General features: G+C 55.3%; 1 protein-coding gene across 5 annotated transcripts in view; it reads right to left on the bottom strand.

The window, feature by feature from the left end:
- Positions 1-22779, bottom strand: part of JARID2 (jumonji and AT-rich interaction domain containing 2) — a 283368-nt gene that overhangs the window by 5572 nt on the left and 255017 nt on the right. For all 5 annotated transcript variants that reach the window (XM_006769707.2, XM_015567803.1, XM_015567800.1 and 2 more), the window contains 10 exons: positions 18543-19611; positions 14707-15209; positions 11751-11843; positions 8544-8662; positions 8390-8460; positions 7577-7691; positions 4671-4776; positions 3516-3698; positions 2939-3069; positions 1720-1903 (listed from right to left, as the gene is read on the bottom strand). In XM_006769707.2, the coding sequence (XP_006769770.1) occupies positions 1720-1903; positions 2939-3069; positions 3516-3698; positions 4671-4776; positions 7577-7691; positions 8390-8460; positions 8544-8662; positions 11751-11843; positions 14707-15209; positions 18543-19611 (2574 nt within the window). The remainder of the gene's footprint in view (positions 1-1719; positions 1904-2938; positions 3070-3515; positions 3699-4670; positions 4777-7576; positions 7692-8389; positions 8461-8543; positions 8663-11750; positions 11844-14706; positions 15210-18542; positions 19612-22779) is intronic.

Raw genomic sequence — 22779 nt, forward strand, 5'->3', positions numbered from 1 at the left:
TAAATGCCTGGTGACAACTCTCAAGGTACAGGCTTCTGAAAGTGTGCAAATGGGCCCCCGGGAGCGGACCAGTGCCATACACGGAGGTCCAGCAGTGTCGCTCACACTCACAGGAGTAAGGCAGCTATTATTCCCATGGGAACAGTACACGCCAGAGCGGGAGGAATGAACACAGACCTCGAGGACTTTGTGAGTGACCTTCACAAATGTGGGCACAGACAGACTAGATAGAAGACGTGTGGTTGTTATGCACTGAATTATATCCACCCAGTTCACAGGCTGCCGTCTTGACCCCAGTAGCTTAGAATGTGATGTTTTGTAGAAGGGCCTAGAAAGAGGTGATTAAGGTAAAATGAGGTTTTAAGTGTGGGGTCCAGTCCAATATGACGTATGTTCTTACAAGAAGAAATTAGGGCACAGATATGCAGAGGGAAGACCAGGGGAGGAACTGGGAGAAGGGGGCACCTACAAGCCAAGGAAGAGAGAGGCCTTAGAAGGAACCAACCCTGTTGACACCTGGGGTCTTGGACGCCCAGCCTCTGCCACGGTGCTGAAAGAAGTGTCTTTGTTTGAGCCCCCCGTCTGTGGTATTTGCCACAGGATCTCCAACAAACTAATACAGCAGTTTCTCTCCTCCTTTCAGAGTTCTGACCTCCCTAATGTTACAAAGAGCATATGATTCAACTGGGACTGGCTGTGTGACCCATCTCTTCTGCGGGGCAGCTGGGTGGGAGCCAGGCACATGGATGAGCAACGCAGTCAGACCTGACACACTTGCTGCTCTGCGTCTAGGCACGTGGGCCTCATGTGAGGGCGCTGGTGCTATGCTGGCAGGGGGTGAGCACTTACTTTCTAAGCTCCTCTTTCTGGAGGAAGAATGCACACAGGAGAGGAGGGGAGAGGGCACCAGCACTGGAGGCCACCAGTGCCAGGCTGAGGTGTGTGGTGGGGAGCACGTGGAGTGGGAGTTGGGGCACCCATATACCTGTGTCAGGGCAGCTGCCCAGTGGGAGGGAGAGATGAGCTACCCCAGCACAGCTGTCCACTAAGCCAGGCCCTTCTGGCCTGGGATGGGCGGGTAACCCACCCACACAATCACAGGTGAGGCTGAGGCGGAGCAGCCCCAAGCTCTCAGACACTGGGAACAAACCCGAAAGAATGGAAGGGAGACGGGGGGCTGCGCTGGGAGGCGGAGGGGCAAGAGGAAGAGCTGGCTCAGAGGCGGGGAGGCTGGAGACGGGAGAGTGTTGCTGAAGAGAAACATTCGTTTTAACCGAAGACAGATTTCAGAGTCCTGAGGACAATGAGACAGGTCACGGAGGTGAATGGAAACTGGGAAAAGCCAAGGTTAGATGAGGTCCTACATCAACTTTGGCAGCAGAGTGGGGGCAGCTCAGCCCCTCACCAGGGGACACCAAGGGAAGCCGGGGATGGGGGTGACAGGGAGGGTGTGAGGGAGGCCCTCTGCCTGCAGACACGAAGCCACACGTGCGGAGAGACCTGTGGAGGAGGACGGGCAGAGCAGAGCCCACCCGCCCTCGGTCCCTCTGACCTGGTTGCTGAGGATGAGGCGCTGACCCCTAGAGGTCAGGACCCTGGCCCAGGGGGGGCAGGAGGTCCAAGGGCGGCCTCTTGACAGGCTCCTGCTGCGGGCAGCCCCTCTGTGGGCAGGCCCAGCGCGCAGGCACAGGCGGGAGTCGGCAGAGGTCCCAGGCTCACCATGGACAGGTAGCACAGATGTTGGCAGATCTGACACCTCCTCTCTGAGGTCTCCAACTGCAGCCACTTTCGAGGCTTTTTCTTCCCATCCACCACAGTGCTGCTGCTGTCGTGGCTGCCGTAGCGGGCAGAGGAGTGGAGGCCGGCCTCGAACAGTTGCCTCCGCTGCCGCAGCTCCGTATCCCTGTCCAAACACAACACAAGCACGGGGCCCTTAGGAGGCTGAGCACTGCTCCTGGCCGTCCCTGCCCTTCAAAGGGAGCATGCTGCGCCCCAGGCAACTGCCCCCTCCCCGGTCCGGGTGCACCCTCCTGTCAGAGGAGGGCGGTGAGAAGTACATGCTCGCCTTCCCAAGGCCCCCAAATGAGGACCCGTGTTCTTCAGTCAAAAGGTCAGACAACCCCCAGCTTCCAAGGCTACTCTAACACCTGGGCTCTGCCTAACAGGAGCGCCACACACCAGGACACACATGGCAAACCCCTCACTGCTACCTAAGAGGGCCCTGCCCCTTCGCTCCGAGCCAAGAACGGATGTAACAAACTATTTGCTGGTATTGTCATCAAAGGTTCGACCAACACGAGTCGAAATCCGTGTGCTGTCCGTCAGCACTACCGACCGAGTCTCTCCCCTGGGAGGGAGAGATCACGAAGCTACATGGTGGGAAAAGAGAAGAGGGTTACACAGGAAGCCAAGCAAAGGGTGGCACTTCTCCTCAGCGTCTGCCCTGATCGGCGTCAACCTTGGGAGAGCTCCTTCGACCGCTGCGGGATGGAAGCTGGGTGTGGGCCTCAACACGGGACAGGCCAGCCACACACGCGCTGGGGCTGATGCCAGCTGCCCGGTGGTATCTCACACATGCATCCTGAGCAGGTTGGCAAGAAGACCGAGTGAGGCTCCGCGGGCCTCTCCACGCCCACCCTAACCTCTAGAAAGGAGGCTGTGGCCACCACTTCCTCCCTGACAACGTGCTGCCAGGATCCGAGGTGCCTGGGCCTCAGAGCCACCTCCTGGTCACTCCCACAGAGGAATAACCTTTGGCATCAGCACCTCAGGAAATTCTGACTCCAAATAGCAAACATGAAAACAGAAGAGGAAATTTAAATTAAAAAGTAAATAAAAATAAAAAGAAACACACCCAAAAGGTTTCACCCATCTAGCCAAGCCCCAGTGGGGCCTGGCGCCCTGGCCTCGACCCCGGGCGGGAACCGGGTCTGGTTACCTGAGCTCGTCCAGAAGGGCCGAGATGGTACTGAGAGTGGGGCCGTTCTCCTTTTTTGCTTCTGCCTGTGCAATCTGGTAGAGTAACTTCTCCATGGAAAATGGCTTCGCTATATGGCGGCGCTTCATTTCCTGCAAGAAGCGGTCACATCCCTGTAGGGTGGGCAGGCTTTTTCTTCACGGGGCAGAGGATGCAATCTCAATTCTAAAATTTTGGACTTCAAAGCAGTGAAACTCGTACAACAATCCTGTTTGCCTGTGGGAAAGGCACCAGGGACCAGCAAACGCCATTGCTGTGCTACCAGCCACTGGGCAGGGGCCCGTGCGTGACGATGGGGGCGACTTCCCCACGGCCAGTGTCTACCTGAAGTGCCGTCAGTCCATCCCCCAGCGTACAGTGCGCCCACAATGGGACTCAGAATCTCTCTTGATACAAATAAACCCCTGACAGATCTTCTTTCCTAGGAAAACCTCTCTGCCACCTCTTAGAAACATTTTCTAAAATTACAGCCATCTAAAAAAGGACGGGCAGCACAGGGACGTGGGCGTGTGTCTGCGCATGCGCATCGCCTGCCTACCTTGGCCGTCTCGAAGCCCATACTTGTCCACTGGGTGGTGGCAAAGTGCACGGTCTCAGAGACGCTGTAGCCGCAGCACACTTTAGACACAAAGGATCCTGGGAAGCAGACGACGAACTGGCCGCTCTGCTGCACGGTCCTGTGCACCTTGATGCCCTCTTTGCACAGCACCTCCGGGGAGATCTGGGGAGCAGGTCAGGGCTGAGACACACTCCGCAGGACGCACTCTGGCCTCTCTCCCGCCCCCACTGCCCCACCACTGCCCCGGCCGGCCCAGCAGGTGGGGGACATGCACACCTGCCCTCCAGGCGGGGCCTCGGGAGTTAAGGGGCCTCCTCATGAGGAGACAGGTTAGATTTGGTATTGGAGTTTTTTGTTTCTCATTTAAAAAGGGAAGATGCCAACCTAATTAGAAGGAAGATCTAAACTGATACTGGACCAAGAGTGACAACAGAGCCACCAGATGTGCGGCCACTAGGAGAACACAGCCCTACAGCCACATCAGAGCCTTTCCCATCCCCACCCAGCAGTGACGGGGTGGGAATGGGAAAAATCCTCCATCTGCAGAGCCAGGCAGAGCCACAGAGGTACAGCCTGGGGACCTTCGAACCTGCACCCTAGAGGGGCTGCTGCTCGGCTTCTTTGAGCCAGACCAGGGGCCCGGGGAGGGGTCAGCGAGGCCAGAGGGGCCTGAGCTCAGGTGTCCGAACACGAGGCTAAAAGGACTCCCAGGAACTCAACAGCCTCGTGACTTCTTGAAAATGGGATCAGACGCCTTGGTGCCCATCCCTGTGAGGTGGAGGGTTTCTGCTCTGTTGTCCAGTCATCCAGATGCCCAGCAGTACCAACAGACCCCAGTGCCCACCCAAAAGCAGGACCCACCTCGCCACACACCCCAGTCTCCACACACAAAACCAGCCCTGCGACAGATTCAAAGGCCACGGCGCACGTGCCCCACGTCCTGTGCAATCTGAGGAAAGCACCTGTTTGGTGTCCAGAGAAGAGGAAGGACATCTAGTTTGGATGACGTTGTGAGGATTCATTGTGCATTGTCCTCTGTGCCTCTGAAAGGCAGGCCAGCCAAGAGGGTGACTGACAACAGCCCTGCCTACCCCGTGCCCAGGCGGTGCCAGCACAGGCAGGAGCTGCACCTACCATGACGTTGCTCTCCAGCATCTGCAGCCCTGGGGTCCCGTTGGCTTGCAGCAGCGTGTGCACCACGTCCTCGAGCTTGCTCTCCTCCTCAGCAGGTATGCAATACCTGATGTTGGGAGACAAGGCAGAGACTTGACCAGGACCCCGCCTGGGGAGCCTGGGCTGGGCCCACTGCATCCTCCCTCGGACAAATGAGCAAATGTGGGCCCGGGCAGCAGCCCCAGGTGCAGAAGGGAGACTGAAACTTGGAGGAGGGACTGAGTCCTGGGGTCGGGGAGGTGCCCAGCTCGGTGACTGGCACCGTGGTTCTCAGGCCGCTCCCACCCCACTCCCAGGCAACAGTGCTGCTTCCGACCAGCATAGCACAGCATGCTCATCTTTTATGCAGATCTGACCTATAGATGAGCCAAAAAACCTTCAAATCAAAAACAGATGTTTAAAACCCCATATAAATCAGACCCAGGCACATCTGCAGACTCAATTAGCCTCCCGTGAGTGCGCCAAGGCTGCGTCTCATCCCCGGGCTGGCATTTGACACTGTTCTGTAACAGGAGGCGCTGCAGAACTAGGATTCGGTGCTGGAATACACGGTTCCCTCGGCCTCCAACCCGGCCCACCTCGTGAGAGCCTGGCACAGCTCAAGCTCCTGGCCCCAGAGCCGTGGGCTGGGTGACCGGAAAGGCAGGACAACCCCTCAGTTCCCAAACACAGAAAAAGTTGGGGGAAGGAGTCCTGCCTGTGCACATGCTGGCTCATGCCTGCGCACGGGCCGCTGGGGCCGCTATGAGATTATGGAATGAGAGGAGGGTGCACCAGGTCGCAGGCCTGCCCCACCGAGGCAGCTGGGCGTGCCAGAACCCAGCCAACCAAGGATCAGCTGGCGAAACACACAGGAAATCAACCCACACAGGCCTGCGTCATGCAGACGGAGGGACGGTTGGGAGCCGAGCGGTGGAGGCAGCTGCAGGGTGAGGCTCGGGACAGCACAGACCCCAGAGCACAGCTACGGAGCGACAGGGAGGACGGTGGGGGAAGGGCGAGGATGTCGGCAGACCTGAGCTGCCAGGGATGTCTGGAACCTTACTGCGGCTACAGAGAGTGGGGGGATTACTGCTGGTGCCCCCAGAAGGGGACACCTACCTGTAAAAATCCAGGGGCCAGGCAGTCGGCGTGCATAAGGCAGGTGTGCCAGGCCTCCTCCAGGCCCTCCCTCTGTCTCCCGCGCCCACAAGGGCCAGCAGGCTGCGGCGGGACACCTGCTGAGTGGACCCTGGGCAAGGTGACCTCTCCGAGTACAGCCCACCCTCCATCCCTGAGTCCTGACCGGACCTGGGGCTGCAGAGCACATGCAGCCACTGGCCCAGGGGCAGCCAGGTCAGGGGCAGCGGCTCTGGTGCAGTTGTGACGCTGCCCAGCTCCGGTCACTTTGGGCAGCCACCTAGCCCTCAGGCCCAATTCCAACCTGGCACGTTCCCCAGGCCGGCAGGCAGGCCTGCTCTCGGCTGCGCTGAGGTGTCTGTGATGAAATCCTTCACTTGGAGGCCAAATCCTGTGTCGGTTGCCACATGGAGTGGTTTTTATTATGTTCGTGTTATTTCAATGCCAACATATTCTGTTACTGATTTGTGATTTAAACCCAGGGTTTCTAACCAAAATCAGATGTTTTACAAAAAACCGCAGCCCATAAAGTTCTCCAATCACATCCCAGCCTCCTCTTTACTCCCCCTCAATGACGGGCAGGGGTTCGTGTTCAGGAAGTGCACAGACTCCCATTTCCCTTCCCCTAACCCAACCTTCACCCGAGGGGCCGGCAGGGGTGCTGGCTCAGGTCGCAGGTCTGGGGGGATTCCCCAAACCCCACTCCAGGCCTGCGCTGCCCACAGAAGCTTCTCCATGGAAAAGACATGGAGGGCACAGGGGCTCCGGGAGGGGCCACACCCTCTCCCAGTCCCAGTAGCCGCCCTCGCCCTGGACAACACAGCTGCACGTACTCTGCCCAAAGCCTCCACAAGCCAGCAGCCACTCACAGACCAAGTGCAGGCGCTGAGACCACCCTCCCTGGCACACAGGCTCCCAGGAGGCCCGCAGGTCCTGCTCACACCAATACCAGCCACCACTTCCTACAGTGCGGCCGGGACGCAGGGGCACCATAATGAGGCCGCTGCAGACCTGGCTCCTCAGAGCGCGGGCGGTAGTGCGGAGGCTGTTTGTTTTCGTAACGAGGCCTCATCACCCGTGAGGACAATACTCAGTCAGCGCAGGATGAACGTGAGGCTGGTAGACTGTCAGACAACAAGACGTCTGATTATTTGCAGTAATTTCCCATCTGCCACCTAAATAAAGGAACCGAAGAGCCAGCCAGGGATCAGACCTGGATGGAGGTGACAGTCAGGCTCCAGGTGGGCACCAAGCAGGCAGCTTCCCACAAAACAGACAGATGTGTCCAGGGGAGACAACATGTGTGCCTGACACAGCAAGAACTCCATTTCCCATAAGACCTGCTCTCCCCGCAGCCGTCGGGGGGTGGGGAGGCTCTGCAGAAACACTCAAAACGATTGCTCACAGGGCCAGAGAGGGAACAGAAGGCATGCCTGACACCGCCCACCTGTCCCACTGCGATTCCCTTCCTGTTTCCCAGACCTAGTATGAAACAAACACTTGGAAACCAACAACAAGAGGTCATATCCTAGAAGAAAAATCAAATAGAAATAGGCAACTGACAAAAAATGGGAACATAAATGAGCATATGAAGTGATGCTTATCATTCCCTGCCACTTCCAGCCCCTCCAACGGAGGCAGGAAATCCCAAGCTGGGAGCTCCGACGAGGAGCTGGGACACAGGAAAGCAGCTCTCGGAGGCTCTCCACGCCCTCACCCCCACCCGCCACCAGGGCCAGCACACTCACCAAATGCAGTCAGCACCAGTGTGTAAGTAGTCGATGTAGGGAAGGTGGTTTTGGTCTCGAGACCAGCATGAGGTAGAAAAGACCATGCCAATATTTAGCCAGGGAATTGTCACTCCTGAAACATAAAGGGAGAAAGCAGCAACAATGTCTGAGTAACAGCTATTAGAGTCACTATCTTATTTCCAAATAGGAGAAAGAAAGAAAGAAAGAAATGGGATTCAAACCAGCCAGGCAGAGCCCAGTAAGAAGGAACGTGCCTTCCCGCCTGCTGCACAGAAGCCAGGCTGAGATGGGCACGCTACCAACAGCAGTGGAAGGGCAGCCTCCTCCACCAGTCGGGCAGCACGATGCCCCAGGGAACGTGACCATGATGACTGTTGGGATCATCAATAACCAGCAGCCATGGCTGGGCCCCAAGGCTGAGAACGGGGCACCAGACCCGACTCGTGTCTGGAGAGGCCCTGAGCACTCACCTCCACGGGGCGTGGAGGGTCCCAGCCTTCGGTGACTGGAGGCCCCAGGACACCTGGCTTTCCAAATGCCTGCGCAGAACCTCCCCGTGAGGAGCCTGCACTAGTCCTGAGGGGGCAAGACTTCTGCTCCGAAAACACCAATTCAAGGTGAAAAGATGGCCACTAAGCACCTGCCAGCTTCTAGATGCTGTGATTTGGTCCACCTTTCTACATATTTACGGATTTCAATTACGACCCTATTTCTTTCTTTCCTGCAAATCAGTGTCTTGAATCTAAAGACTCTGCACCGGAAGCCCCCCGTCCCTTTCCAGCTTCAGCTCCCGACGGACGTGGGACTCACCAGGCACAGCACCGAGGTGGCGCAAGATGGACCCTGTGTTATTGGGGAGGACGGTGAGGTTCCATCCATGCCTGCAGGAGAAAGAGGGGCATCACAAGGCTGCGAGAAGAGCACCAGCAAGTCCCCAAAATGCAGACAACAGACCCAACTCTACCTTGAAAACGGCTCCGACTTCCCCACGGGGAACCCGCTGCCGTGCGTGTTGGTGTCCACCTTGCCGCAGTGCACCGCCACGTGGCAGTCCTTCTCCTCCACCAGCCTCCAGTACTCTTGCTGCAGGGAGAGCGGGGGTCAGCACAGCTCACCCACCAGCACTGACACTAGGGCACTAGGAGGAGCATCACAGGACAGACCCGAGAGAGCACGGAGTGGGATGGCGAGGCTCGAATGACCGCTGCAGGCCGGTCCCAGAACTGAGGGCAGGGACCCCAGCAGACAAACACACACACATTCATGGCAGCCTCATGCACTCAGATGAAACGTGGACGTAAGCCGTGTCCACACAGATGGACGGACAGGCCTGAAGAGGTGGTCCATACAAAGGCCTGCTCTTCAGCCTTCAAAGGAAGGACAGACAGACACGTGCCCGATGACCCACCTTGAAGACACAATGCCCAGGGAAATAAGCCAGTCACACAGGACAAATACCGCACGGTTCCACTTCCATGAGGTACCGAGAACAGTCAGAATCTGACTGGAGGCAGGATGGCAACTGCCAGGGGCTGGGGACGGAGTCACAGGAAGTTATTGCATGATGGGAACAGAGTTTCAGTTTTGCTAGATGAACAGCATTTTGGAGATGGATGGTGGTGGTGATTGCACAATGTGAATGTACTTACACTGCTGAACTGTACACTTAAAAATGGTTAAGATGGTAAAGTTAAGGCTATTATAACAAAAATTATTTAAATGAAAGGGTATAGGAAATGAAATGATACAGAGGCAGAGGACATGCCACTGTGGTCTCAGACTGAAGTAAACCCAGCCTCCACTCCAGCACCTCAACAGACGCACCTCACACGCGTCCCAGGACCAGCAGTCCTGACCTCTACGAAGAGCAAAGCCCACACTCATCCAGCTGTACCCACGCCAACTGACTCAGATGGAGGCGGTGGGTACAGCAGCTGGTGCAAAATGCTGCCCTTGTAACTAACCTATTGAGTGTGGCAGGAACGCGTTTTACTAACAGGTGAGCAGACGTGCCCAGATTACCTTTAGGCAGCTCCCACATTCAGAGACACTTTTCATTTCGTTTCAATTATCAATCTAGAAGCGCAGCATTGCTTCCCTAATCCTGACAGAGCCCATTCAGCGGGAACCACCTTTCAAGGAGGAAGCCTAACCAATAACCACAGGTCAGCGCAGGGCAGTGCTGCCAGTAACACTGCAGAAGGGGAGGGCACTGCGCAGGCGGGGATGGGCGCTGCAGGTGCCCACAGCACTGGGCAACTTCTACAGAGAGGGGCCAGCTGGTGGCGTCAAAGGCCCCCAGCCAGAGGTTCTCAACCTGTGGGTCGCGACCCCTTTGGCGGTCGAACGACCCTTTCACAGGGGTCGCCTAAGACCATCCTGCATATCAAATATTTACATTATGATTCATAACAGTAGCAACATTACAGTTATGAAGTAACAACGAAAATAATTTTATGGTTGGGTCACAACATGAGGAACTGTATTTAAAGGGCCAGAAGGTTGAGAACCACTGCCCCAAGCCAAGAATAAATCAACATCATTAAATGCCTGGATTCCTTAAACAGAGGTCCTCAAATGTGAGGAAGGAAGGGGTAGTCTGGCTGACGGGACTGGTGGCAGTCGGGCCCTGCCAGTGGGTATCAGGCTGACAGCTACCTCTCGTAGGTGAGTAATGCTGGGGGAGGAAGGGACCTGCTGCTACATGGGGGACACTCCACTTGCTGAGCACTGGCCAGGAAGGGGGGCCCTCTTTGAAGGAGTGAGAAGCTAGACAGCCTCAGACAAAAAGTTTGGATTTTAGCAATTATTTCTATTGTGTTTAAATATTATGTAACTGCTAAAGCAAAAGCCAAACTTCCAGAGAGAACGAATTCTCAAGTAGGAAACTAAAATAAGCCAAGCTCTCTTCGTGCTACGGGTGGTAATAAAAACTGCACCTTCACAGACGTCCACCCACAAGGATGGACGTTGTGCAACAAAGGCCTCTTTTTCCAAAGAGCCACGTTCCTTTCTTCTGACGTGCCTGCCACACAGGCCATGAGCACTTCGCAAGTAACTGTGTGGCCACGTGTCCCCGAACCGGGCCCGGCTGACACTGTGGTTGATGGAATGTGGCGTGGGCAAAGCCAAGGCTGGGGGATGGGGCGGCGGTCAGGCCACAGCATGGCGTTCCAAGGCAGCACCCAGAGCACAGAGTTTGGCGTGTGCCCATCAGCAGAGACCCAGGCCCAAAGGGAAGCCAACGGTGCTGAAGGCAGACACGGAAATCACCAAGCTGAGAAACGGCCCGAGACTCAAGTGGAACCTGCTGAGCTTCTGACGGTGACAGCAAAGGTGCAGCATCACATGTCCCCGATGGAGGGGGCCGGTGTCCTGGTGTGGCCTAGACTGTCCTGCAAATCCCTCCCAGGAAAACCTGGTCAAATCAGGATGGCTGGGCCTGAGAGGTCAGCCTGGGTTCACCCAGGAGAAGTGGCATCCATCCCTGAGAACACCAGACGTGGCCTGGAGCCATGGGACCAACTCAGGCTGCAGTCCACACAGAGGGTCCCGCCCACAGCTGCCCTACAAGTGCTGGAAGTTCGGTGTCTCCCTGACAGCACCGCGTGCTGCTGAGGGCTGCGGATGCCAGCGGCTGGCAGTTCTCAGCCACTCAGCTGGGCACTGGCCAAGGAGAGGCAACTAGAAGACAGGGTTTCAGTCCTGGAGCACCTCACACAAAACTCCCCTAATTGGTCTGGGCACGGAGGTGCTCACTGTCTTTCCAACCTCACACTAACTCAGAACAGAGTTGGCAGAACACAAAAATGGCACTCTGCCAGTCCTGCTAAATAAAACGGGGGCGAAGGCACAGCAGAGCTATGGTTTCAAGGAATTCCAAACATTCTCCTGCGTAATGGACACCCAGAGGGCGGGGAGGAGTGGCCAGCGGGGGGACGCCCAGCTCACCCCTGGCTTCCGCCTCTGGTTGGGGTAAAACAGGGACAAGCCGGGAAGAGGCTCTCTCTTCACTCTACCTTTTTTGAGTCTGAGGAAATTTAGATGAACAAGAGTTAAAACTTCCAGCTGCCACAGTACAGGGAAAGAAGTCAACCACTCAAGTCCTCTCAGGCTGCCAGGCCCCAGGAGGGCCGGGCCCCCACACGCGGGCAGCAGGAGCTCAGCTCACCTCAATTTCAGCTGGCGCAGGCTCCTTGCTGAAGCACATGTTCATGATGTTTCTTGCTGTTCGATAAAAGGTTGTTAAAGAAACAGACCTTCCCTGGAAAGAAAACAAAAACAGGTGAGTCTAGCTGAAGCAACATAGTTGAGTCTAAGCCCACATCGGGCTGGCCCTACCACGGGCTCTGCTGGCACCCCCCCGACCACCACCACTGCCTGGGCGGCTGGTCCCAAGTTAGCAGCACAAGCAGAAGAATGAGGTCACACTGCCTTTGCAGCGCTAGGAGCAAACAGACCTGGCATCTGAAGGCAATGGCTGTGCCCCGGGAGGCTGTGCACTGGGAGGCCGCGGGGTCAGCTTTCACTTTTCGGAGAAACGGGTATGGGTGGAAAAGGAGGCAGAATTCCTGTTACCCATGTGAGGGAAGGATAAAGGCTGTGGGCCAGTGCAGAAACTAACAGCATTAAGACAACCCAGAAGAGAAGTCTGGGGGATCTTCAGAGACAGAAACTTGGGGCCCCAAGGGTCCTCACCACATGAAAAGCAGCCAGACACGCAACCTCACCTCGTGGGTCTGAGGGGGACAGACATACCCTGGTGACTCTTGCTGTCCCACTCCCACCTCCTCTAGCACACAGCTCTGTTCTCGTTTGGGAGTCCAGGTAGACCTTATTTTCGACCTACTCTACATTACAGGTTTTGTTACACAGAGACAAGCTTGTAAGATTCATGCCTTTCACTCTTTTGTGACCAGACACACGTATCCCTTGATTGCAGAAATACTTACCAAGCAGCTACGGTGTATCAGGCCCAGTTCAGCAGCTGTGGTAAAGCAGGCTCGACACCGACACAACCCTGTACTCATGCAGCTTCACCAGGCCTCGCCACAACCCTGAACAAGCACGAGCTGCAAGGAGGCCCCTAGCGCCCTGAGGGGCAGGGGAGGTGTCCCTGTGAGCACCCCAGGGGAAGGAACACCCCACAGTGCAGGAAGCCTGCCTGCCATGGGCAGGTCAGGGCACCAGGGCAAAGCCTTCACACTGGCTGCTTGACATTTGCTTTTCAGCTTTAGAAATTACTCTGTGAAGTTCTAACGCAAAGGAAATACTCCCTACAGTTCCAAACTTCTGACATTCTGTTCCTTACAAAATAAAAGCCTGCCCTGGCCAGGTGGCTCAGTAGTTTGGAGTGTTGTTCTGTGTACCTAGGTCTCAGGTTCAATCCCCAGTCGGGGAGAGTATGGGAGGCAACTGACCAATGTTTCTCTCTCACGTCGATGTTTCTCTCCCTCTCCCTTTCTCTCTCTCAAACCAATTGTTTTAATGGAAATATATATAAATAGATAAGTAAATACAAATAAAAACCTAACGACTAGGAGGGACCTAGTTTTGCCCGAAAGCATAGTGACCAGAATTCGAGGGGACACCCAGCACCCAACCGTCAATGGCCCAACAGTCAGGGGCCTCAAGAACACGGCTGAGCAGCACAGGGCCACCAGACCGCCCACAGCCCAGCTCGTAGGACTCTGCGATGAAATCTAAAAATACACTTTACAAAGCAGGTTTTCAAAAAAGCTCTTGCTTTGATCCAACTCACTCTCATAAAACTGACCTTCTTCAATAAAAAGTAACAGAAGTAGAGAGTATCCTATTTCATATGCTGGCTGTTCAGTCCCAGGTTTAATGAGCGGTTTCCGCGGAGGAGGCTCCTCAGGCACACATCCAGGAAACAGCCGAAGTCCTCCCAAGTTCACAGTCCGTGCCACCTCTCCCTCCCCATGAAACATTCAGAATGTGAACAGGAGGCGGCCATCAGCAGGCTGTGGGCAGCCATTCCCACCCCATGGTCTCTGCAAGGCATCTCGGGAGGGAACAGGGGACACGGAACCCGCTCTGCATCTCACAGTGGAAAACGTTCCAGAAAGCAGCCCAGGGCTAAAGCCCAGCAGGTGGGTGGCCACAGGCAACTCCGCAGCATGGACTCCGAAGGGCAGGCACACCTGCACGGGTGCCAAGCTCCCTGTGTGTCTGGGATGGGCCCAGTATCAGAAGTCCACATCCATTTAACCAGGCGGCGATTTTCAACGTACCAAAAATCCCCCCAGCTCATCCAGGTGGGAGCAGGGTTGTCAAGAGAGGGCTGCCAGGACTCACCACAGAACACATCCCTCCTGGTAAACCCAGCACAGGGACCCCAGGGTACAGCCCATGCACCTGTCTAAGCCCAGCAACCCAACAGAGGCCTCTCTTAGCTCTGCCCCGGTGCCCCACTCACCCTTGCAGGCAGGGGAGAGGCAGCCCCAAGCCTGGCTTTGGAACCAGCCAGACAGGAGGCTACGGTGGCCGCTGCTGAGCAAAGGCAGGCAGGCTGCCAAGTGGGAGTGCCCGTGACTCTGCCCGCTTCTCAGAGAAGCGTGTCTCCTAGGACGGCTGTTGCAGCAACAAGATCTGGCAGAACTGGGAAACATGGGCACGTGTTTGCCAGCCCTCCCACCTCCTCCCTCGGCAGCTTCAATGGTGAGATGCGACGGGATAGCTCTATAAGGGCCTCTCTACAGGTGACTGGCCACACTGAGGTGGGGCAGTGGGCCATGCAGAAAGTAAATAAGGAGGCAAAGAGAACCAGCACTCCAGGCCTGGCCAGGCAGCTTCTGCCCTCCAGCCTGAGAGCGGGGGCGGGGGGGAGCGGCAGGCGCAGAATTGTGGGTGAGGAGGAATTGCATTTGCATCCTAGGTACTGCATCCATGGCACCTGGGCGCTCACTCAATGAAAAAGAAAGCCAAGGCCTAAAGTGGGCAAGCGACTCCGCCCATGCTCACAGTTCCCAGGGGCAGCCAGGGCTGTGCAGCAGGCCAGATGCCCTGAGGCCTGGGACCTAAGCAGGCTGCGGACATTTCTCTTTACTAATTTCCCAGAGAAAGTGGCTGGCAGCTTCGGGACCCGCCCACCGCACAGGGCCTACCTTATATATACACTTGTGGAAGTCACTGAGGACGCCCTTGTCCTCTTCCTCTTCTTTCACCACTTCCTTTTCCTGAGCAAAGAGTCGCCGCCGGCCTGTCTTGAGCTGGGCCTGGCCTACCTCCTTGAGCTTGCTGCGAAAGCCGTTCCTGTGGGCCACGCCATTGATGAGCCCGTTCTTGGGCTCAAAGCGGGGCAGGGGGTGGAACTTGTTGTAGTCCTGCTCCGTGTGGCCCTCCAGGGGCCCCTTCCGCTTCTCCAGGATCTCCTTCTCCATCAGCACCTCCTTCTCCAGCCGGCGGTGCTCCTCGGGGGACAGGGAGTCGTAGGACAGCAAGTACTGGCAGTAGGCCTCCTGGAGCTTGGCCAGCCGGTCCTGGGCAGTCTTGGGGATGCGCAGCATGTCTGCGAGTTTGTTCCATTTTTTGAGGTCAGTCACTTGCTGCATGCCACCCATCTCGTTAATAAGCCGGAAAAAGCAGGCCAGGTCAAGCTCGCAGCCTCCTAGGACGGTGAGGGAAGAAAACACAGGGGCAGTCAGTGAAAAGGACCATGAATAAGACCAGACCTTCTTCATTCACCTGACAGTCCATGATACCCATGTGCCGGGACCCAGCGAGACTCTAGGGTCAGTCACAAACACTCATCTCTGGCCTCCATGGAGCTTAGTCTGTGCAGACGGACCCTAAGACAACCTGGCGCACTACAGGGACAGATAAAGCTGACTGAGGGGCTGGGAGGAGCGGGGGCCACCGCCTTAGGTGGGATGATAAGGGAAGGCCTCCGGGAGGAGGTAACATTTAGGCAGAGGTCAATGGTAGGGAGCTGGCATGCTTCTCCTCAAACGGGCGGCACACACTGGTCAGCACCCTTCTAAAGACCTGGAGGCAGCTGTAATGAGACCAGGAGCAGCGGCCATCCCTGGAGGGAAGGGCAGGGCCCAGTTGTGTCCCTCAGCCACAGCCATGTCCCAATGTCACCTGGAACAGCTGTGATGTCGGAAATCATACACAGCACGTGTTCTCCGTCCCAATTTCCCTCCCAACCCCAACACACACACACACCTGCCCAACACACATACCTCACCCATCCAACACACACACACACACACACACACACACACACACACACACACACATGATGGAACTATTTATACACACACACACACACACACACACACACACACACACACACACAACCTGCCCAACACATACCTCACTCACCCACCCAACACACACATGCTCAACACAATACACAAACCCAAGACACACACCCAACACACACACACACACACACCTGACACATGCTCGAGTTGCTTATTTTCAATCCCACAGGATTTCCAGGTTGACAGGCACTATTCAGAAGGGCACCTGACAGTCTGCCCTTCAATTCCTCCCATATGCACTCAGAGGGACCACTAATCTCAGAAGGATGGAGGTGATCCTTCATCAAATTACAACAACACAGGGGCCAGAGGTGGGCTGAGCATCCTAGGACACCCAGAGGCGTGCCTGGACCATCCCAGGAACTGCAAATAAGACCAGAGGACAATGTGGGTTTGGTTGTCTGTGAACAACGGAACCACCTCAGGGAGGAGGCTTCCCTGGACCTCAACCAGATTCCAGGCCCCACTCTGGTGTCTCAGCGAGGAGACCGCGCCTGGCAGTGCACAGCCCTGACGGGCACAGGTAGAGGGCGAAGCCAGTCACCCCAGCGTGCCACGGCAGCTCCAACCACAGTTCTCAGTGGAGGGGAGGCCAGCCATACCTTTTCCTTTTTCCCTAAGATCACGATAATACAATAGCACTTAAAATTTACCCAATTGTCACAAATCCATTAAAGACTCCACACCTGCCATGATCAGCCCGTTCAGAGGGCCACCAGGTTGCTACCTGGCAAAGCATCTCCCTCACCTAGTCCGAGATGACCCCACTCCCTGCAGCACTGCAGCTTCCCAAGGGGCTGGGTGCTTATCCGTTTGCATGAATTCTGGGAAACAGCTTCAGAAGGACTAAGTGCCTTGCACTTGGAGACACCCACACCCAAGGCCCCTGTGGGTAGCAGGCCAGGTCAGCACCCCTTCACAGACAGTGATGATGCTTTACACTCGGGGCAAAGAGCAGGAACACTCACCCGAGTGACCGTCTACCAACTGCTGCTGCTATGGGAGGAAGTCACAGTTAAAGAAATCTTACTCTTGCCCGGCCAGCGTGGCTCCATGGCTGGGCGTCAAACTATGAGCCAGAAGGTCATGGTTCGATTCCTGCTCAGGGCACATGCCCGGGTTACAGGTTTGATGCCCACTAGAAGGTATGCAAGGGGCAGCCAATCTATGATTTTCTCTCATTGATGTTTTTATCCCTCTCTCCCTTCCTCTCTCTGAAATCAATAAAAAGTGTATTAGAAAAATGAACTACTCTGAAAAAAAGGGTGGTTGGCTGGCCTCGTGACATCACCTGAGTACTCTACCAGTCCCTAAAAGACCCCCAGCTCAGGGTGGGCAGGAGGACCTGATGCTGCTCTGAGTCACCCAACAGCCGAGTGCACACAGGGCACAGCCAACACCAAGCTCCTGAGACAACCTCACCTCCTCAGCCCATTCCCACAGCCCTGGGTCACTATCTATCACAGGGCACCCCTGACAAGGGACCACCACCAACCAAGAATTCTTTCAAATCAATGATTCTCACTCGGGAATTAGCCCTGGCAGGCACTGCTGAGAGGAATAATGAAACCTCATCTCACAAAGGAATGCCATCTTACTGCCAGTTCTTGACACTTAAATAGCTGTTAAATGTCTCCTTTTCTCCCAGCCTTTGAAAAATCAGAATCTCCACAATGGAGGCAGGGATGTGCTTTTCCTTTCAAGGATCTGAAAGGGAAGTGGGTGACCGTACCCGCTGTCCCCATAGGGAACCCCCTCCTCAGAGCCCACTCATCTGAAAGTGAACTAATTCCGGAGGCGTAGGGTCCAGAGAAGAAGCGGACAGGGGAGCTCGACAACCTGTGAGTGGATGCTGCTGGGGGCTGGGGGCCCTCAATGCGGGACTTGTGCCCACTAGTCAGCGAGCTGAGCTCTGCGACTGTCCTGGGCAGAGCTGTGTGGGCTCTTGGGAGAAGTGTGCACCTTCCTGCACCTGTGGGCTCCACGAGGACCAAGTTGGTTGCCATGGAAGCAGAAACTCAAGTCAAAATGAGGAGGATGAAGAGACAAGGACAAGACAGAGAAGAAATTTCGTGGGCTGAGGTCTACGAGAGTTCGTGGATGGAAATGTGTCCCCAAAATATTTATGTGCAGAATCCTAATCCCTGATGCCTCAGAATTTGACCTTATTTGGAGAAAGGGTCTTTAAAGAGGCATTTACCTGGGGTGAGTAGTGTCTTTATAACAAAAGGAAGACACCAGGAGCTCGCACACTGAAGAATGGCCATGTGAGGACAGAGAAGCACCATCTACAGGCCGTGGGAGAGGCTTTGGGGGACACCACCCTTGCAGGCAGCTTGGTCTTGAACTTCCAGCCCCCAGAACTGTGAGACGGTAACTCCCTGTTGTTTAATCTCCTGAGGCTGTGGCACTGATTGTGGGCATCACAGCCAAGCAGATGAATCCAGGGGGGAAGCATCCCATCGCACCCTGAACACTGCTCTGCCCCCTGCAGGCAGTAGGAGACCACCCAGTGGGGAGAGCATGGACCCCGATACCCACAAATGTCCAGGACCTGGAGAAAAGAGGCAGTGGCCTCCCCTGAGCAGCGAATGAGGTGGGAGAAGTGCATCCCCAGTGACAGGGGAGAGAAACTGGCACATGGGATGAGGCAGTGGGCAGGCAGGACTTACCTATGAGCGGGAGCTCGTCCATGGTGATGCCCTGAGATCTGAGGTGCTTCTTGATGCAGGCCAGCCGCTGCACGTTGGGGCCCCAGCGCCGGCCCAGCTTGTGGATGTGCTGAATCTGCGTGACGAACCGCATCTCGTCGTTGAGCTTGCATTCAGGCCGCCAGTCCGGAGGGGGGATGACCCTGCACATGCCATACTTCTCCACCTGAGCGCGCACCGACTCGATGTAGACGAGTGGGTCGTGGAACTCCTTGGCTGACGGCCTGAGCACGGGGATCTCGTCCATGGCCGCCCACCCGACCCGGCCGGACCCCTTCTCGGGCTTGGCCGCCGCCTCCTGCGGCTTGTGCAAGGGCTCCGATTGCGAGGTAGAACGATTTTCACAGGAGGCGCCGTCCGCCTTGCCATGTGCTTGTCTGCCCAGCGTGCTCCTCCCGGCTGCAGCCCGCTTCGGCCGGTTCCTCTCCAAGCTCCGCTCGGGCACCTCCTTCTTCACGTGTCCATTCAGCAGAGCTTTCTCCGCTGGGGCCTGAGCCAGGGCTGGGGCCTGGGCCGGGGCTGAGGCCGCCGCTGCCTTCCTGCCAGGGGCTTCGGCAGAGCCGGTAGCCCCTTTCATCTTCTTAGGGGGCGACTGCAGCTTCTCGGCCTGGTGTGCCTCTTCCAGTCTCCTCTTGGAATTCCGCAGCCCCTCCCGCAGCTGCCGCCCCCCCACCTCCTTAGTGCATGACTTTGGGTTCAACCGGCCACTGACCTTGAGGCCGTTGACGGCAGGCCCGGTGGACTTGGACACCCCCCCGAGGGATAGCACCTGTTTGCGGGTTTTTGCATTGCTACTTTCAGTTTTCCCTGAGATTGTGTGGTTGACAGCTGAACTGGGCTTATGGTGATTGGGTTTGGTTTCCTTGACCAGTTCTCTCTTGGCTTTGGTGTATGTGACAGTCCCCTTAGTCACGGTTGCAGTGTACTTCACAGTTTTGGACGGTGAAGGTCTGACTTCGCGCATCTTTTTGGCACTGGTTGCACTTGTACCCAGAGATGACATTCGAGTGACTCCATTTACCTTCGAAACCTGGGAGGCAGCAGGAGAGGCAGAAGACAAAAAACAAAACAAAAACAGAATTAGCACCTGCCAAGAAGGCAACTCTTCCACACAGAGACAAAACACACGGCCTGGGTGCTATTTCAGATTCTTGGCACAGTCCACACCCATCCTTCCTTTTCCACGTGTGATCCCATGGCTCTTCCAGGAAATAGGATGTTTCACCGTGAGCCTTCCCACAGGCCCGCCAATCACCTGTCACAGGTTAGGAACATTTCCGATAGGAAGACCCTGCCCATGTGGGGGGAAAAGAGCATGTCCAATGTTGACCCCTGAGTAATGCAGGGGGTCAGAGGCACCAAACCTGTCCTCCGTAGCTAAAATTCCATGGTAACTTTCAGACTCCCCAAACACCCTATCATCCTTCAGTATCTGCAGGGAACTGGTTCCAGAATCCCGTGAATAACAAAATTGGTCGGTACTCAAGCCCCTTGTATAAAAGGGTGTGGAACAATGCATGCGGTCGGCCCTTCACATCCAGACTCTGGATAGCGGTTTGAAAATACTGTTTTCAATCTGTGGTTGGTAGAATCCAAGGATGTGAAACCCAGGAATATGGAAGGCCAACTGTATGTTTACTGGAAAAAAGTCATATATAGGTGGGCACTCCCAGTTTAAGCCATGGTTTTCCAGTCAACTGTACACAGACACGCAGTACACACGTGCGCGCGCGTACACACACACACACACACACACCTGTTCTAAGAAAAGACATGCTTGCTCTTTGCTCCCCTTAAAGCATGATCTGCCCACAGAATTTAAAAATCTATGTGCTAAAACAAGAACAAAACAAAAAGATTATGGAAAAAAGAACAACAGCCCTCAAGTGGTTCAGCTTCGATGCAGACGTGTGGCTGCAGACTGCTGACACCTGTCCCTCTTCTTGTGTTTGACACGTGCCCCGTGCAGCCCTTGCTGAATGTCAGGGGGTGCACCTAACCTCTTTGGTAAAGCACAATGTGCCCAACCCTCTCTGCAAAGGAGGTTCCTACTTCCCTTCCCTCAAAAACTTCCACATCCGGTTCCACAGGAATGGGGTCACAAGCAGCCCTGCAAGGGCATCTTTCAGCATGGACACCACAGTAATCCCACGACACACAAGCCCACCTCAATATAGAGAGAAGTCAGAGTGACATCAATGAACACCTGAAACGCATTAATTTCCAAAGAACGAGAAAGGGCCGGCCCTAGTAGCTGCTGCTGGGCTGGCTGGTGTGGGCACTGAGGCACAACTCTGCCTCTCTGTGACCTTGACACGTCATTTAACATCATGGGCATCAACTTCTCATTTGCAACGAGTTACAGATTCAGGAACTCCAGGGTTCCATAAGAACCATGACCCCCTAAAGAGGCCGACTAAAAAACACAATTCCTGGGAAACACAGAGCAGAAACAACAGACCTCTTTCCTCACCAAGAACCCAGAGGAGGTGACGGTGGAGGGAGACTGGCTTCCAAGTGAGCTGACACCTAAGCAGCTGGCTGCTCTCAACACCAGTGCCCCGAGGGCTGTGCAGCTGCCACCAGGATGGCCGGAGGCTCAGGTGACCTATGCCCTGTGCCCCGGCCTCGCCCAAGAAGAGGCACATTTTGCTTAAGTGGAGAACAAGCACAAAGATCACACTTCCCCATGGGTGTCCACAGCAGTGGTTCCCAATGGGCTCCCACCCCCTGAGTTTCTTATCCGGTAGGTCTGGGACAGGCCTATAGAATAGAATCTATATTTGTAACAAAGTTCCAGGGAACTGATCTGTGGACATACTTTGAGAATCACTGAATCAAACAATTAGCTGAAAGTTCCAAAGACAGAAAAAGGCAAGAAGCCACTGAATGTGCCAGCAATTTGACACAGTAACAGAAAGCCTCAGATCATGGTATGAGGCAGGGTTCCCGCCAGTGGTTAGTAAACGGGTTCCTAGTGAGCCGCCTGGACTTCTGTATTCAGCAAGGGCCCAGGAATTACAGCCCAGATTCCCCACTGCTTTCCACCTTATAAGAAGCAGCACTGACAGATCGGGTGGGAAAGAGAGGAAAAGAATGGAAAATTAAAAACAAAAACTTGCAACTTGGCCACAATAAATTAAAAACAAATTTGGGAAGCCAAGGGTAAGGGCAAAGACAAATTTTTGATGGTAAGTACCACTAGTTTGGAATAGGAGGTATGGTGAGGAAGACAAATAACTTTAACTGTTCATCATTCATATATATCAGAGAAGAAGGGAGAGGGAGCGAGAGATAGAAACATCGAAGAAAGAGAGAATCATTGATTGGCTGCCTCCTGCATGCCCCTTATTGGGGATGGAGCCCACAACCCAGACACGGGCCCTGATTGGGAATCGAACCCTGACTTCCTGGTTCATACAGAGGTGGACATTCAACCACTGAGCAATACTGGTTGGGCTCATCCTAATATTGACTAAAACAAAAACCATCTTACCTAATAAAAGACAAATATGCAAATAGGCTGTACCTTTGCTGCGCCATCAGCCACACCCACCAGCCAATCAGAGCGACTATATGCAAATTAACCCAACCAAGATGGCAGCCAGTAGCCACGGAGCTGAAGTAAGCAGGAGGCTTGGTTGCTCCAGTGATGGAGGAAGTCAAGCTTCCCGGCTGGCTCTGAGCTCCACTGAAGGCAACAAAGTTTCAATTATAGAAGGTAAATAAATCTCAGAATAAAAATAAAAAAAAGAAAGAAAGGAGAGGCTGGGAGCTTCCGTTGCCAGAGGGGCTTGGCCAGCCTGAAAACAGCCCTCAGACCCTCACCCAGACTGGCCAGGCACCCCAATGGGGACCCCCCACCCTAAAGAGGGTATGGCCATCCTGAAAACAGCCATCAACCCAGGCTGGTCAAACCTTCATGAGGTGAGGGTCCCCACTGGGGGAGTGGGGGGCGGGGGTTGCCCAGCCTGCAAACAGCCATCAGCCCCATACCCAGGCTGGCCAGGCACCCCAGCTGGACCCCCCCCCTGATCCAGGACCCCCTTCAGGGCAAACCAGCCGGCCCCCACCCGTGCAACAGGCCTCTATCATTTATAGAAAAAGGGTAATACGCAACCTGACCCTAACAGCAGAAATACTGGGAATGACTGGTCACTATGACACACACTGACCACCAGGGAGCAGATGCTCAACG

The sequence above is a fragment of the Myotis davidii genome, unplaced genomic scaffold (assembly GCF_000327345.1).
Source record: "Myotis davidii unplaced genomic scaffold, ASM32734v1 scaffold62, whole genome shotgun sequence".
NCBI classification, from domain to species: domain Eukaryota; kingdom Metazoa; phylum Chordata; class Mammalia; order Chiroptera; family Vespertilionidae; genus Myotis; species Myotis davidii.